General features: G+C 53.5%; 1 protein-coding gene across 11 annotated transcripts in view; it reads right to left on the bottom strand.

Annotated features, from left to right (window-relative positions):
- Nucleotides 1–17,137, bottom strand: part of CHD3 (chromodomain helicase DNA binding protein 3) — a 61,603-nt gene extending 44,466 nt beyond the window's left edge. For 3 of the 11 annotated variants that reach the window (XM_084616214.1, XM_084616218.1, XM_084616217.1), the window contains exons 1-3: nt 16,692–17,137; nt 2,043–2,200; nt 1,133–1,306 (exon numbers count right to left, since the gene is read on the bottom strand). In XM_084616214.1, coding sequence (XP_084472340.1) covers nt 1,133–1,306; nt 2,043–2,200; nt 16,692–16,890 — 531 coding nt within the window. In that variant the 5' untranslated portion in view covers nt 16,891–17,137. The remainder of the gene's footprint in view (nt 1–1,132; nt 1,307–2,042; nt 2,201–16,691) is intronic. The other 8 variants (XM_084616220.1, XM_084616221.1, XM_084616222.1 and 5 more) reach the window with 5 other exon arrangements.
- Between the last annotated feature and the right edge of the window lie 285 nt (nt 17,138–17,422).

Genomic DNA, 17,422 nt, shown 5'->3' with positions numbered 1-17,422 from the left:
TGGAACAGATGGGGATTCACTGAGGCAGAATTATACCCATCAGAGGAAGGGAGGGTCAGGAACAGTCTCCCAGTGCAGGGCCCGAGGGAGACAGATGAATGGGTCTGGAGACAGAACTTGCCCGGTGTCTGATGGGGGTGATATGATGGGGTGGCCTGCGCTAGCCGGGACTGAACTTGGTGACTCCGGGGTTCCCTGCCTGTCTTATGTCTCAACGGAGTAATTTTGTTGCAGTTTTCCATTTTCAGATTTCCCGGTTTTGGGGGGTGGGGGGCGTTCTTCCCACTTTTTCTCAGGGAGGTTAATCAAAGGGTGAACAAGGGAAAAGCCCCAAATCTGAAAATCGGAACAAACCATTTCCAATGCAAGCAAAAAAATGGGGGTTCGAAAGGAAAATTCTCACCAAAACCACAACATTTTGCTGGTGAAAACTTTCAGAGGGTGGTTTTTCCCCTACAGAAACATCTGGGATTCCCAACTCCATCCGTTTGCCCTGAACTGTTTTTTTATGCTTCCTTTCCGTGCCTTCTCCAGCAGAACAGCATTCCCAGAGCGCTTTGGGACAGTGGCGATTTCTGTCCCGAAGCAAGCTCCCAAATGGTGCTCGCTAAAATACAACGGCTGCAGTTAAGCACTCCCGCCACACCTGTGGGAATCCCTCTCTCTAGCTGCCTTGTTCACGCAGGGTCCAACTGATCGTCAGGTTTGGGGGCTGATCTCCTGTTGGGATCATCCGGGCACGTCTTGCCTCGTCAGTCCCCTGCCATGGCAGGGAAATCAGGCATTGCGGGGGTACCTCGGTCTCTGCCGCTCTCTGCCGGGTTCGTCTCCCGAGATGGTTAGGTCTTTGGACTCGGTAGAGGGGTAACTGGGTGGAAGTGACTAGCCAGCACTAGACAGGAGGTTAGCGTGGATTACCTGGTGGCCCCATCTGGCTTTACGCACTATGGGAATATCGGCTCCAGCCCACTGATGCTCGCCATGCAACGCAGCCACAACCCGAGGGAGCGGGGCATCCGGGCGGTGATTTCCCCTACAGGTGCAGAGGGCCACCGGGGGGGGTTTCACCCCAGAGAGCTCGGCCAGCAGCACACAGCAGCGGGTGGCGGATCGCCGTTCCCAGGCTCTGTACCTTTACTTTCTGGCCTGCGTCACCATCCACCTTTTTCCGGCGTTTGGTCTTCTTCTCCTTCTTCTCCCGGTGCTTCCGCCGCTTCTTCTTGGCCACCCCTCCGTAGTCGCTGCTCCCGCTCTCCGACTTCTCCCGGAACTCCTCCCGGTCCGACTCAAACTCATCCTCGCTCACCTGAGGGGCGAGAGGGGCAAAGTCAAAGGGGAGCTAATCGGGGAGGGAACAACCTGTCAGCACAATGTCTCCCAGCGGGGACAGGGCAGTTGTTAATCCCGGTCAAACGGGCTGGGACGATTTGAGGGGAGGAGGTTTGTCTGGTGGATCCAGTCGAACCGGCTGGACGATTTGCGGGTGGGGAATTTGTCTGGCGGCTCCGGATCGAACCAGCTGGGATGATTTGGGGGGAATCTCTCAGGTGCCCTGGCTCTTATGCATTTCATCAGCAAATCTCAAAGCGTTTCACAAATGAGGTCAGCATCATTTTGCAGATGGAGAAACTGAGGCCCCGTGGGGTTGGTGGGAAGGAGAAGGGAGTGATTTGCTCCAGGTTACCCAGTGTCAGAGCTGGGAATAGGACCCAGGAGTCCTGCGCCATGCTCCAGCGCTCTGTATATTGACATTTTATTTTGGGGGGGGTGCCAGCAGCCCCCAATAAAGAGGCCAAACAGACTCTGGCTGCAGGGTTTGAGCCTTCCCGGGCTAAGGAGACAGGCCAGGCCAATAAACCCAGCACGGTGGCAGGATCAGCCCCCGATGCCCACCGAGTTCAAAAAGGGATGTTTCCCCGCATAGATTCCCCTCTCCGTCCAAGATCAACCCACCCCACCATCGCACCCTCCCTCCCCCAGTTGCGGATCCTTCCCATCTGAGATCACACCCCTGCCAGCCTCCGCGGCCAGCTGCCCCGCACCTGACGAGTCGGCAGCCCGGCAAACGGGTGGCAGCTTACTAATTTTTTGCGCTTCCGGGGCTTCCCTGGCTTGTTCTCCTTCTGTTTGCGGGGACCCCTTTTCTTCTTCTTGACGCCCAGGGCGCTCTCCAGGTTCCTGAGATCCCCATCTGCTTCGTCTACAGAAAGAAAAAATAAATAAGTCAAACAGGCCCCGGGATTCTGTGCATCCGGCTCACGCGCCGAAGCAAGCTTTCTTTCCCCCAGCTCCCTCTTCGCCCACCCCTACAATCTGTCCAGCGCGGCTCTGCCAAGGATCCTCGCCTCTGAGCAGCCGGGGCCACGCGCTAATAAGCCGAGAGACCCTGCCTACAGCCGTGCCGTCCCACGGGCCTGGAGCTGCCATCTGTTCTCCATGCCTGCTACGGTTGCCGGGAACGTATTACAGGCCCCCCAGGAACTGGGCTAAGAGCCCAGCTTGTCGCGCTTTGCAGCCGCTCGAAGCCGTCTCATTGAGGACACACAGGGACCTCCGAGGTGAACGGCAGGCCAAAGAGACGCAGGTGAACTGTCTGAACCGAGGGAATCTCTCGGCCGGCGTCAACAGTAGCTCCCCATTAATTCTCTCCCCCACAATCCTGAAGTCATAAGGCTGCCAGACTGGGTCAGGCCTCGCTACAACTAATCGAGTATCCCGTCTCCAACAGCGGCCTGAGCTATCACTTTGGGGGAGTGTACAGAACTGGGCAATTATCCAGTGATCCACGGCGGTCTACCGCTCCCGGCTCCTGGTAGCCCGCGGTTTAGGGTCACCACGAGTGTGGGGTTGCATCCTGGACCATCTTGGCTAAGAGCCACCAATGAACTGATCCTCCGTGAACTTTTTTGAAAGGCAGTTATATTTTTGGTCTTTGCCACATCCCCTGGCAATGAGTTCCACAGATTAGTTGTGCCAAAAAATTACTTCCTCTTCTTCGTACTAAACCGGCTGCCTCTGCGTTTCGGCAGGTGAGCCCTGGATTTTGTACAGTGTGAAAGGGTAAAACAACACTTCTCTGAGTGCAGGGGAAATTGACTGGCCCAGGCTAGACAAGCCAGATTAGATGATCTAACGGCTCGTTCTGGCCTTCAACGAAACAACGGGCCCAATTCCATTTCTTTCCCACATCGGCTTTACGTAGACGCAGCCCCGCTGCTAGTGAGCCAGACCTGGCTGGAGAGCAGCGGCTCCAAACCATCAGCTGGCCTTTCATTATGCAAACATGCCAAATCCTCTCATCTGGCGTTTTGAGGGAATGTTACTCTTGTGAGTTTTTTTGCAATAATATGAAAGCATCAGCAGGCCCCAGCTAAGACCAAGGCCCACACTGTGCCAGGCGCTGCACAAACACCTAGTCAGAGACAAATCCCCTTCCCAAAGAGCTTACAATCGAAATCAGCAGAGAAGGGGAAACTGAGACACCAGGCATGGGAACGACTGGCCCACAGACGCACAGTCCACTGCCCTGTCCAGTTAGAGTTCAAGGCCAAAAGGGCCGATCAGATGCACCAGCCAGGCAGCTAGAAAGCAGATTTTTTGCACGATATCAAAGCACCAGCCCACGGTCCCATCTCCAGCTCCGGCCAACCTCTGATGCTTCCGGGAAAAGTGGCTCCCACCCCCAGATACCAATTGCGCATCAGGGTGAAAATTCCTTCCTGACCCCTGCAGGCAACTTGGCCGGAGCCCTGAAGCATGAGATTGGCTCGGAGTCGTTATCCTAATTGCACCAAATTACTGGGCTCCTTGCAAATTTTGGCATTCCCAGCCCACATTGCTGAGAATGACTGACGTCAGGAGCGAAGAACCGGGAAACGTTCTCTTTTCGTAACGCCATTTGCACCGCAGGAAGGATCCCTGCAGGCAGAATAGCTTTTGGCATTTCACCCTGGCCCAACGGTTTCCTTCAAGTATGGTGTAGGTTACAGAGAATTCAGCGTCAACCTGGAAAGATTCCTAGGAATGGAGTCACACGTTATCTATTAAGGATTATTTACATAGGGAAATTGAGTGGTATGCTCCACCAAACCTCCTTGTCAGGAATCGCTACTCGATTCTCACCCTCCCTTCCTCCAAATTAAGTTTCAAGCCTTGACAAGCCTTTACATGCTTCTCCAAAACGAGGCCTCACCAGGTCGGATTGCATCTTCATCCTCCTCACAGCTGGCAGTGGATTTCCAGCAGCAGAGATACACACGTGCAGTCCGCCCCAACCTCCCCCTGGCTAAATGCTACATTTACTCCGAAGACCCTGTTATTTCACCAAAGGGCAGACAGCTGCGTTCTGGTATTTATTCATTCCCTAGGATCGTGCTACTGACCCGTCCAGCTGTGGAAAGCCACCATTATTAGGGCTTTTAGGGTGAAACGGATATTTACCCATTACTCTTCTCTTGCAAAATAATAAACACACAGCAGCAGATATGAGTTTGGGCCTTGCGTAAGGGGAAATTATGGTTTGTAGGCAGACCTGGCTGGTCATTTCACACCTCCAGCCACAGGTCCATTCCCGGCCCCAGACCCACCCACAGCTGTGGCCCCAGCCTCGGCCCCCTTACCCCGTCCGTGCCCACCCCCAAGCCACGGCCCCACTCCTGGCCCCGGCTCCCAGGCGGGAGCGCAGACAGGGTCGGGTGTGAAAAGTTTGGGGACCACTGATTTAAGGACCATAACGTTGCGCTTCAAAAAGTTCACCTTTATAACCGCTAACACACAAATTGTCAACATCACACGTTAAAATTTACAAACGAACTACCCTCAGATCCAACTCGAATGAGTTCTCAAGTAGCGTTTTTCTTACTTTGCCTATTTGTAAATTTCAGCGATTACCTATGGACATCTTTTTGGTGCACCTACGGTGAAATCGACATTTACCAGCTTTCACCGATAAAAATCAAATCCTTCCACACGGACTCACGGGGCAGGTTTTCCAAACCGCTGATCTTTTTCCACGTCAACAGATGCACAGGAACAGACAGAATCAGGGCTTTAGGATTTGGGGAAATTAATCCAGATTAACGAAAGCTATGCTTTTGAACCACATTACACCCCTGAGTGGAGACTGTTCGTTCAGAATAAGAGAGGCCTTCGTTCAGTGTAATTGAATTCTCTTCCTAAGCAGAGTTACTGTTCTGGACTAAAATGACTTTGATTTCAGAATAGTATTCATGTGGGGAACTATTCCAGTCGATTTCCTGGTGCAGTTAAACCCTTAGCCCCCTAAATTGGGCTTGCACCCTGTACTTGTTCCAGCCTGCTGAAACTCGCCCTAAATTCAATGGAAATAGGTTCAGGATGGACAAAAGATTGGTAGCAACACGCACAAAGCTGATGTGTAGTTCGATTCAGAGTTCTGAGGCAGCCCTGCTCCTGTGGCCCCAGCAGGAAGGCAGCGAGGGAGCCTGGTCAGGGCACAACGGGGTGCCCCCCACCCCACCCCCAAAACGCAGGGAGGGAAGATCAGATGCAAAGGCGCTTGTTGGATTTCCAGTCTGCCCGTCTCTCTGAGGTGATCAGGGTGGAGGACTGAAATCACAACCCAGATTTGGGCTCAGGAAGGAATTCATTCCCCCCCGCCGCCAACCAGGTCAGATCAGCAGGGACCTTTGCCAGGGGTTCGCCTGGCTCTTCAGTGGGTGCAGACTGCTTGCCGGGATCACCTGGCCACAAATCTCACTTAGTAGCACAAGAGTCTCGGACATTGGGGGCACCTCGGTCTCTTCTGTTCTCTGCCAGTTTAGTCTCCTGAATGTAGAATCGTAGGACTGGAAGGGACCTGGAGAGGTCCTCTAGTCTGGTCCCCTGCCCTCATAGCAGGACTAAGTATTATCTAGACCACCCCTGACAGGTGTTCATCTAACCTGCTCTTCAAAATCTCCAATGATGGAGATTCCACAACCTCCCTGGGCAATTTATTCCACCGCTTAACCACCCTGACAGGTAGGAAGCTTTTCCTAATGTCCAACTTAAACCCCCCTGGCTGCAATTTAAGCCCACTGCTTCTTGTCCTATCCTCAGAGGTTAAGAAGAACAATTTTTCTCCCTCCTCCTTGTAACAACCTTTTATGTACTTGAAAACTGTGATCACGTCCCCTCTCAGTCTTCTCTTCTCCAGACTAAACAAACCCAATTTTTTAAACCTTCCCTCAGAGCTTATGTTTTCTAGACCTTTCATCATTTTTGTTGCTCTTCTCTGGACTCTCTCCAATTTGTCCACCTCTTTCCTGAAATGCGGCACCCGGAGCCGGACACACTACTCCAGCTGAGGCCGTATGAGCGCGGAGCAGAGCGGAAGAATTACTTCTTGTGTCTGGCTTACGACGCTCCTGCTAACGCACCATCAAGATGCTTTGGTGTAACTAAAGTAATCAGGCTCCCTATAGGCGTAACCCGGTGATATCACAGGAGGTCAGATTTCAGAGTAACAGCCGTGTTAGTCTGTATTCGCAAAAAGAAAAGGAGTACTTGTGGCACCTTAGAGACTAACCAATTTATTTGAGCATAAGCTTTCGTGAGCTACAGCTCACTTCATCGGATGATCCTTCAGACTTAAACTCTAAGAAACCTCCACACTCTTCGAGGCAGCCAGCAGAGTTACCCGCTGCAAATCGAAGGCAGAAGTTTGAATAACCCCCAAAAAACCCAGCATCGTGGCAGGCCAGGCCCTTAGGAGCAAGCAGCTGGACACCGAATTGCCAGTGGTTGAGGTGGTGTTGTCTTTTAATCCTGTTACTTGAACTTAGAAACAGTCGAGACTGCGTTGGATTTCCGAGACACTTACGGTGTGTCCATGCGGCAGCTGGGAGGGTAGACATAGGCACACACACTCACTAAAATAGCAGCGTTTGAGACAGGAAGTGAACCGTTCCCATCACCAACTAACAGTAATACCACTCCCCCTCCTTGAGTTTGGTGCCTCCGTCCCCCGAGTCCTACCCAGCTTGTGAGATCCAATGGGATCAGAACCCAAGATGGGTCACGACCTGAGAGGCCAGCAGCCGCAAACCCATGAGTCAATCACCTCACAGCAGCTATCGAATGTCAAATGACCGGGATCCTGGCAAGGCCGACGGCGGTTTGAAACAAGCGAGGCTCTGAGTTATGTGCCGAAGAGCAGAGGAAAAGAGATTCTGGCTCCCTCGCCTGTGGCCCAGGGTAGTATGAATGACTGAAGCCAGACCTCAGGGAAAGGGGATTTTTTTTTTTAATCCACTGGACGCTGCCAAGCCGAAGCCTTCAAAACCCATGAGTCCGGCCGCAAAGAAAATTATGAGGTCGGCTTTAAAAAAAACAACAAAACCCTGAGATTTAAAAAATAAATAATAAATCCCGGATTCCCACCCCCACCCCCCGCCCTTCTCCTCCTGGCTTTATGTTTCCAAGCTTTCCCCCACAACCCAGAGAGGAAGCAGCTTGCTATTTTCAAACAGCCAAAGCTGAAAGTCTCATGACTCCGGGAGCTGAGGATTTAAGGAAATCAACAAATGGCACAAGAGCTTTGCAGCGCCGTCCTCAGCATACCGGCAAAAACGGACAGAGCTTGTGGGCTGCAGCGTGGGGATTCTGAAGCACGCCCCCCGTTCCAATTCCCTCCTTGCTCAGCCTGGCGGCAATCAACCTCTGCGCCCTTTTTGGACCGCAGTTTAAACATCTGCTCTCCTCCGCAGAAGCTTGGATTAGCTCCGGAAGGCCAGACATAACGGGTTTGGCTAACGTCTGGCTAACGTCTGGCTAACGTCACGAGACAGCCCGCTCAACAAGCAATTAGAAAGCCGTTTTCACGCCTCGCCCCTCTCCTTTCCCCGCCGTGAGCAATTTCTCCACCTGCTTGACTGGAGAGCGCAGGGGAACGTTCCCCAAGTGTGACTAACGCAGAACAGCATCCTCAAACCAGCAAGACCAGAATCCCAGCCGCTGCCACCGTGCAGCCAAATTCCTCACACCCAGGGTGACAGGGTTTTGATCCCTTTTTTTTTTTTAATTTGGTGTCAAGGCAATTGCCAGACTGGCAGCCCCGGAGACGGAAGATAATTAGCAGACAGAAACAGGCACAACCCAGCCAGGCCTCAATGCTGGGACGGCCAGCGACGGGTCCCCGGCGTCAATTTTGAAGGCCAGAAGGGGCATTACAACCACTTTGTCTGACACGGGTGCTCGGGCGGGACTTCTGAGAACCCTGCACTCGTTTCACACAACGGGCCGCCATACGGCCGTCATAAAGGAATGACTTTCATTCCCTAGCTGAGCTGTACCCCGCAGGCGGCGTCACTGGGGGGCATGGATCAGCGTTCACGTTGCGCGCTCCCTGGGCTGAGGAAGCAAATGATCCAACCACCGGACCAAATTCAGTGATGAATCTGGTCACCTACCACCTGCAGCACGCTGTGCATATGCTAAAAGGGAACGTCGCTTGCACTTGGGGCAAATCCCCTCTCTCAGACCAATGGGTGCAGGCTCTCTGCAAATTCAGGAAGCATCGCTGCATCACATTGTCACATTGTCAAGGTTTGTCTCCCGCACATTGTCAAGGTTTGTCTCCCTCCCGCCGCTAGCGTTGGTCTTTTTAAAATAAAAACGGAGACACTTGAGAACAACTGAGAGGTGGATACCCCACCTTTTGGGAACCCTTCCCTACCCTAACGGCACCTGGGCTGGATTCAAACTGTTCCATAGCGCCCCAACTCCCCTCCTTACACCTCGATCAGGGAGCACTTCCTGCCGTGAGCCATGGGCACTCGGCACTTTACAGGATAGACCCCTAAAAGTTAGGTTTAAGCAGAGGACGGAGGGAAAAGGGTCTTGCGGGTAAAGCTTTTGACTACGACTCAGAAGATCTGGGTTTAATTCCCATCACAGACTTCTGATACGACCAAGTCACCGAGACCCAGATTTTTACAGGTATTTGGAATGAATGGGATTTAGGCACCTAAAAACCTTTAAACATCTGGCCTTCGATCCCTGGGGCCCTCAGTTCTGGGGATAACGACATGTCCCTTCCCCTCAGGGCCCCCTGGACAGACAGGATCAGACTCCAGAGTTTGCCCAAGAAACCCATGCACGTCTGTCTCCTGGCTCAGGAGTTCCATCCCCCGGACACAGAGCCTTTCTCCTCTAGCTCATCCATCCCAATCAAGCCCGCGTCGTTATCCGACGTCTGTTCGGTGACCCTACACGTGTGACAAGCTGGCGGGTTCTTAGCCTGGCTTCCCGTGGGGCAGGTGGCCACATAAATCACAGCTGGCACTAACTGGCTGTCTTTTGACAGAGGTCGAGAACTAAACGGGGTCACGGCTGCCCTCTCAAGCCCCCGGAGAGGGTCCCTGTAGGTCACAGATTAAGCACACTGATCACACTGTCCTCTCCAGGATCCCAAACTAATATCCTTTACCAGTGCTAAATTCACACTGCCACGTCTTTGCCCGCAGGCCCCAATCTAACAAAGCATACAAGTGGGTCCCACTTGCTGGATGATCGGGGCCTTGGGTACAACAGAGCAACAGAGCGGTGAGCCTGGATTTACAAAAGAAGATAATGGATTTCCCTGGCCTGCAGGGGAGGGAGGGAGGGGAAAAAACAACCTCAGGGAAGACAAGACAAATGCACTGGTTTATGCAGGAGCCTGCAACCACCTACCCGGGGTGGATTCCTCATCTAATAATCCTTTGGCAACTTCACACCGCATGCTGGCTGCGGGAGAGACATTGGCCAAACCCCTGCACCAGGTGCAGGGCAAACATGAACTCAGCCGCACAGAGAGGAATGACCTGTCGGATGATGCCAGTCACCTCAACAGGGGATGCCTTGCTAGGTTAGAAATGACAACACCGCCTTCTGACACACACACACACACACACACACACAGTAGCTGATACCACCAGCTCTTTTGCCTTGCAAATCAAAATGCAAAAAATAAAAAATGGAGACGCAGCCAACGGGGTGGACTTGCCTTCGCACCCTCCCCGCCTAGATTCCTGTCGGAGCCTGCCTCAGCCACCAGCCCCTTCTGTCTAAGCATCTGGCTCCGTCCCAGTTTCTTCTGACAATACAACATTATCTCTTCAGCCCTGTGGGTTTGAATCACCTTGTTCCATCCCTGCGCCGCTGCTCAGTTCCCGGTGGGATGTAATTGACAAAGCCGAGGGGAGTGGGGCAGGCCACAGTGCATCCTTACAGCCCCTCAATCCCGTCAATTTCTAATCCTGCCATCAATCTTTTCTTCCCCCCCCCACCCCTTTCAGATTCCCCCCCCCCTCCCTAATCATAATATTGATGCACATGCGCAGCCGAGACGGGTATTTTGGCAGGCAATCAACTAGAATTTTCCACACACGTGACATTTCCACTCCCTACCTTGGAAAAAAAATTATTTCTAATATATATGTTTTATATATATATATATATATATATATATATATATAAATACTTGCACACACATAGATATTATATAACGCAACAAGGGATGGTGGGATGTAGATTTAACTAAAACCAGAAATCAAGAGTTATTTCCCTGTAACCAGCAACAAAAGAAAGACTCAAGAATCTTCATCTCATTCACTACAGATGTCTTTTCCATTCCACTTGCATATTTAAATTTAAACAAAAGACAAGCAAACCAAGAACAGATCCTTTATCTACGAAACGGGACAGGGGGGTGGGAGGAGGCATTTCCACCAGGGCAGGGGAATGGGCCCTTCTTATTTTTAATAGTGGCTTTAAAAATCATTGTCCGCAAGGTAGAAATTCGCCAGTCAGGTTTGGTGGGGAGGGATTACGGGTACAACTTCATTTGGCGACGCACCTCGGGACTCTGCCGAATTAAACACAGGGTATGAGGGAGATTTTCAGCAAGCGCTTGGGTCCCCCGTTAAGCAACTGACTGAAGCAGACAGATTTTCAGAAGTGCGTAATGCCCACCTCTTTCCCCCTTGTTCTCAGGTGGGTTGCTGAGCCCCTTTGCAAATTTAGCCTTTATCTGGTATAAATCCACAGGGACACCAGCTGACAAGGAAATGTCCCTGGTAAATGCAGCTCCAGCAGGGGGGCCGGGAGAGATCAGAGACCCAGTGCAGAAGTAGGAAGGTTATTGAGACCTTCCAGCATTTCAGACGATGAGCTGGATTAGCAGGAGATGGAAAAGCAGTCACCGCTTTAGGACCAATGTGAGGAAAACTCTTGCCAAGGAAACCTGGTGGAGTTCCCAGTGCCCTACTCAGGAGAGGGGACAGCTACTTTGGAAGAGATTTCACGCTGGAAAGCAACCAAGGCCGCCAATCCTCCAGCTGGATCCGTCATCAATCACAGGATCAGGGGCTAAACATATCCCCACGTTTCTCAGATCCCGTAAGAATTTCCATTTGGTTGTTTTACGGGGAAATACTACTTAAAGTGCCCCTTTGGGGGGGGGGGGTAATTATAAAGCACCCTCCTGCAAACTTTAGTGATCTGATTTGCAAAGGTGCTGAGCACCTCCAGCTCCAGCAGACTTCAGTACAAATGGTGAGCCTTTGCACCTCTTCAAACCAGGAACTTGCTCCTTAGACTAGCGTCAGAAGCGGGCACCAGGGTGTTACATCCTGCGGGTACCCAATCCTGCGAAGACTTAATTGGGTGCTTAATTCTGATCCCACAAGGAATCCCGCTTCGATCAGTGACTTTAGCTGTCCACATTGTTATGCGTGTCTTTAACTCTTTCCAGAAGCAGCCCCACAATTCGGATGTTTTCAGGAAAGGGAGAGCTCTGGGAAAAGCAGTCAACCTGTGATCTTCTACCTTCCTGGTCTGGAGGTGTTTAGAAGTTAAAAAATTCTGGCCGAAATTCTGGCTTCATTGAGGACAAAGGGAAAATCCCCACTGATTTCAACAGAGCCAGGATTTTCATCATAAATGCTGAAAAGCCTTGCAGGATCAGGGCCTACTCAATACAAGGCCTAGTTCAAGGAGGCCCTGATCTCTGCTCAGCAGCCTGTACGTGAATACAAATCAATAAAAAGCAAAGCCATATTGTCATTTTACGAACGGTTCTGGATTCTTTCGCTTAAGCGCCTCAGTGTTACAAGTGGAGAATCGGGAGGTGGATTTAAAGATTGAGGGGAAGGAGGGACACCGGTTTCGTGATGAAGCAATGCTGCTTTTAAAACTGAAACACAGATTTCTGACCATTTTGAAAAGCGGGGAAGAGGAGACTCTATTTTAAAACTTGGAGCTTAAACACACACACACCTTTTCCTTTTAACTGAAAAGTGAGTTTTCTTGATCAAGAGAAAATAAAGTGAATGTTTTTCTCCCTCTCTAGCGTTTTTTTTTCAATCAGTATTCGCAACGGGGAATAATCTTTGCCTTTCTTTAAATTAGCCACACCTTTTATGTCGTAAACCTGCAAATCTTTCCTCCACTTTCTCATATAATAATTATCCCCAGCTCTTACCTATTTTCTTCAGTAGATTTCAAAGCGCTTACCAAAGCAGGCCAACAGTATCTTTAGCCTCATTTCACAGAGGGCGAAACTGAGGCAAGGGGTGGGGAAGCAGCTCGCTCAAGGTGACCTCGCAAGGCCAGGGGCAGAGGCAGGATTTGAACACAGCTCTCAAGCCATACATCTTCCAGGCATGACTTAACACACAACACAAGGAACTTGACTCACACTCTGAAGCCAATGGGACGATTTCCATGAGCAAAGCTACTCACCCAAGTGTCTCCAGGATCAGAAACCCAATGCTTTGAAACCACTGAACATGGTTTTATATACATAGCGATCACAAGTTTCCGCCAGGCAGGGAATGCTACGAAAGCAGGTCGAGGAAGACAGCAGTCTTTACACTGGCATCAATAACTACCCCCGCGCAAAAACACTCAACATTAAAATTAACGTATTTATTAAATCAACAGAAAGCAAAGTGACTTTGTGGACCTAGAAATCAAATTTGGTGACAGAAAAACATTGGCTTTATTTCCTCTTTTTTTTAAGTCACAAATCCTTTACCTACAAGGCTGAAACTAATAATTTTTCTCTCTCTACGCACCGATCGTTTCGACCAATCCATGTGCGGAAAGACCCTACTGCTGAGAACAACAGGATTGGGGCAGAGACTGTCCATTTAGACGAAGGCAAAAGACCTGCACGTCTTTCACATGACGCATGGTGAATGACAAGTCTTTGCAAGATCGACTGTAAACTCTTGCGACAGAGACGACATATGTGTTAGCCAGGTACCCATAGCCTAAGACAATGGGGCCTTGAACCATGATTAGGGCCTCCATGTGTTAACTGGACTAAAAATAAATTAATAATTACGGCAACGATAAAGGGAGAAGTAAAACCAGTGGCATTTTACGCCCACACTTCCTGATTTCTCTGCTCCTCCGATTCCTCATGTTTCCTCCCCCCGCCACGCCTGACATTTTCTTTATAAGGGAGAGCAAATCGAAGCGAATCTGGGGAGAGATATGTCTGGCGGCAGGAAAAGATTCAAAATGTTTTTAAAGGACAAGAGCCTTCGGTTGCATCCCCGTGATTTCATTAACGTTTAATGTTTACTTTTTAAACCAGTACTCCAACACCAAGGGGATGGGCCCCAGGAAGTAGGAAGCAAGTCAGTTACATAGGGGCAATATGGACTGGTCTGAGGGCAACCCGCGAAACACGGCCATTTGACATGAGGCACCGACCCGCTGCTCTCCGAACCTGGCTGACGAGCCTGTCCTGAAAAGCACCCGCCACATTCAGCCTGGCCATGACCTCGCTGACCTCCCTGCCTCACGTCACCCTCCGCTCCCGCCATCGCCAACCCGGCCCTGATCCATCCACGGGCCCCCCAGCCCATTAACCCCGTCCTCCCCTCACCCTCCGCTCCCGCCATCGCCAACCCGCCCCTGACCCATCCACTGCCACCACAGCCCATTAACCCCGTCCTCCCTGCACCCTCCTCTTCCGCCATCGCCAACCCGGCCCTGATCCATCCACAGGCCCCACAGCCCATGAATCCCGTCCTCCCCTCACCCTCCGCTCCCGCCATCGCCAAACCGCCCCTGACCCATCCACTGCCACCACAGCCCATTAACCCTGTCCTCCCCGCACCCTCCTCTTCCGCCATCGCCAACCCGGCCCTGATCCATCCACAGGCCCCACAGCCCATTAACCCCGTCCTCCCCTCACCCTCCGCTCCCGCCATCGCCAAACCGCCCCTGACCCATCCACTGCCACCACAGCCCATTAACCCCGTCCTCCCCGCACCCTCCTCTTCCGCCATCGCCAACCCGGCCCTGATCCATCCACAGGCCCCACAGCCCATGAATCCCGTCCTCCCCTCACCCTCACCCTCCTCTTCCGCCATCGCCAAGCCGGCCCTGATCCATCCACAGGCCCCACAGCCCATGAACTCTGTCCTCCCCTCACCCTCTGCTCCCGCCATCGCCAACCCGGCCCTGATCCATCCACAAGCCCCACAGCCCATTAACCCCGTCCTCCCCTCACCCTCCGCTCCCGCCATCGCCAACCCGCCCCAACCCATCCACTGCCACCACAGCCCATTAACCCCGTCCTCCCCGCACCCTCCTCTTCCACCATCGCCAACCCGGCCCTGATCCATCCACAAGCCCCACAGCCCATGAACCCCGTCCTCCCCTCACCCTCCGCTCCCGCCATCGCCAACCCGGCCCTGATCCATCCACAGGCCCCACAGCCCATGAACCCTGTCCTCCCCTCACCCTCTGCTCCCGCCATCGCCAACCCGGCCCTGATCCATCCACAAGCCCCGCAGCCCATTAACCCCGTCCTCCCCTCACCCTCTGCTCCCGCCATCGCCAAGCCAGCCCTGATCCATCCACTGCCACCGCAGCCCATTAACCCCGTCCTCCCCTCACCCTCTGCTCCCGCCATCGCCAAGCCAGCCCTGATCCATCCATGGGCCCCGCAGCCCATGAACCCCGTCCTCCCCTCACCCTCCGCTCCCGCCATCACCAACCCGGCCCTGATCCATCCACTGCCACTGCAGCCCATTAACCCCGTCCTCCCCTCACCCTCCGCTCCTGCCATCGCCAACCCGGCCCTGACCCATCCACGGCCCCACAGCCCATTAACCCCGTCCTCCCCTCACCCTCCGCTCCCGCCATCACCAACCCGGCCCTGATCCATCCACTGCCACTGCAGCCCATTAACCCCGTCCTCCCCTCACCCTCCGCTCCTGCCATCGCCAACCCGGCCCTGACCCATCCACGGCCCCACAGCCCATTAACCCCGTCCTCCCCTCACCCTCCACTCCCGCCATCACCAACCCGGCCCTGACCCATCCACTCCTGTTGAGGGGAATGGGCCTCATTCCTTAAGGCACCCTTTACTCCTGTCACAGGTGACGTAACTCTAGCCTGAGGGGTGGCTACTGACCTCCGCCCCACAAGGGACCACCACACACAGATATAGGTAACCACCGTGGCCCTGTCCCATGGACAGCCGAGCCACTTCCACTCCCAGTTCACCCTCACCCTGCCCAGAGTCCAACGCTCTCCCTGGCACCGGAGCCATGGTGGCCCATCCCACAGGGCACTGAGTCGGGTTGGGTGTTGATCTCCACCTGCTCCCTACACCCTGAGATCCCATCCCCTGGAGACCACCACGAGTCAGAGAGACAAATGACACCTACCGCCCCTAATGCCAGCAGGCCCCACCCCACAGGTTACTGAGCCCCCACGCCACCCGGTGCCAGCTGATCCAAGTGGGCCCCATTCTGCTCACCCCCACTCCCGCCAACACCCAGCAGGAGCTGTCCTGCCCGCCAGGCACCCAGCACCCCCCCACTCCTGCCAACACCCAGCATCCCCCGTCCTGCCCGCCAACACCCAGCAGGCCCCAAGCAATCAGGGCCACCGCGCATTCGGGGGTGGGGGGGGCAATCTTGTTCTCCATTGGAATCCATGGGGGAGCATCGGGCCCCACTGAGGCCACTTTGGGTGGGGGAGGGCCCTCAAAACCAAGTCGAGGGGGACTTGCCTGTACCCCTCCCCCCATCCTGATCCTTCAAAACGCGGGGGGGGGGACTAGAATCTCTGGGGGCAGGTGGGGCTCCCTCAACGTTCCAAAGCGTTTAGGCACCGCGCGAGGCGCGTGGTGGGGGGGGGTCAGAAACTCTCGGGGCCCCCCATAACGTTCCAAAGCCGTTGGGACCGCGCGCGGGGGTAGGGCTGAACTCTCGGCCCCTCAGCGTTCCAAAGCCATTGGGCAGCGCGGGCGCACGGGAGGGGGGAGGGGGATCGGAACTCTCGGCCCGTCAACGATCCAAAGAGGGGAAGGGGGGGGGGGGAATGGAAACTTTCCCCTCAGGGCAGCGCGCGCCTGCGGGGGGAAGGCGGGGGTGAACTCTCGGCCCCTCAACGTTCCACAGCCGTTGGGCAGCGCGGGGGGGGGAGGGTGCTGCGAACTCTCGGCCCCTCAACGTTCCAAAGCCGTTGGGCAGCGGCGCGCGCGCGACGGGGATAGCTGCCGCGGGGGGGGGGAGCCTCGGAAGTCGGAACTCTCGGCCCCTCAACGTTCCGCAGCCGTTGGTTGTTTACAAACAATGCCCCCCCCCCAAAGTTCCAAAGCCGTTGGAGGGGGAGGGGGGCTGTTTTGGCGCCCGGCTCTGGGGAGGGGGGTTGTTTACCTGGAGGAGCCGCAGCTGCTGGTGGAGTTGATGCTGCTGGTGCCCGCGGAGCAGCAGCGGGCGGGAATATGTCGCCTGGGCTGTTGTCCCCTGCTCCTTCTTCCTCCTCCTCTTCCTCCTCTTCTTCTTCATCCCCCTCCACCTCAGACACCACCATCTCCTCCTCCTCTTCCTCGTCCTCCCTCAGAGGGGAAGCCATGGTGGTGCTGGGGGGGGGGGCAGGGACACACACAGAGAGAGAAGGGGGGGAACAACCCCCCTTCACTACACACAAAAATCCTCCCCCCCACTTCAGATCACCTCAGTCACTAAAAAAAAGAAGAGCCTGAAAAAGTCCCATGAATTCAAAAAAAGAGAGGGAAAAAAACCTAACTTTTTCCCCTCCCCCCCTCTAAAAAATATAAAAGGGGGGGAGGAAGCGAGAGGGAGGTTTAAAATATATTTAAATTCTGAGGGGGCAGCTCAGCATAATATTTGCCACAAGAGCAAGGAACAAAAATGGCCGCCCTTAAATTATTTTTAAAACAGACCCCCCCACGAGGGAAAAAAAAGGGAAAAAAATCCCCCCCACCCCTTTCTTTATTGAAAAAAAAAACACAAAATGGCTGGCTTGATTTTTAAGTCACCCCCCCCCACCACACACACACCTCTTCCTTGAGGTTAACAAAAAAACCCAGCCCCCCCCAAAATCAGTCCAAAACAGCCACAACAACAACAAAAAGACCCCCCCT

This window comes from Lepidochelys olivacea, assembly GCF_965140295.1.
Source record: "Lepidochelys olivacea isolate rLepOli2 genome assembly, chromosome: 28".
Classification (NCBI taxonomy): Eukaryota; Metazoa; Chordata; order Testudines; family Cheloniidae; genus Lepidochelys; species Lepidochelys olivacea.
Note: the sequence above shows the minus strand (reverse complement) of the source record. Positions and strands in the feature narration are given on the sequence as shown.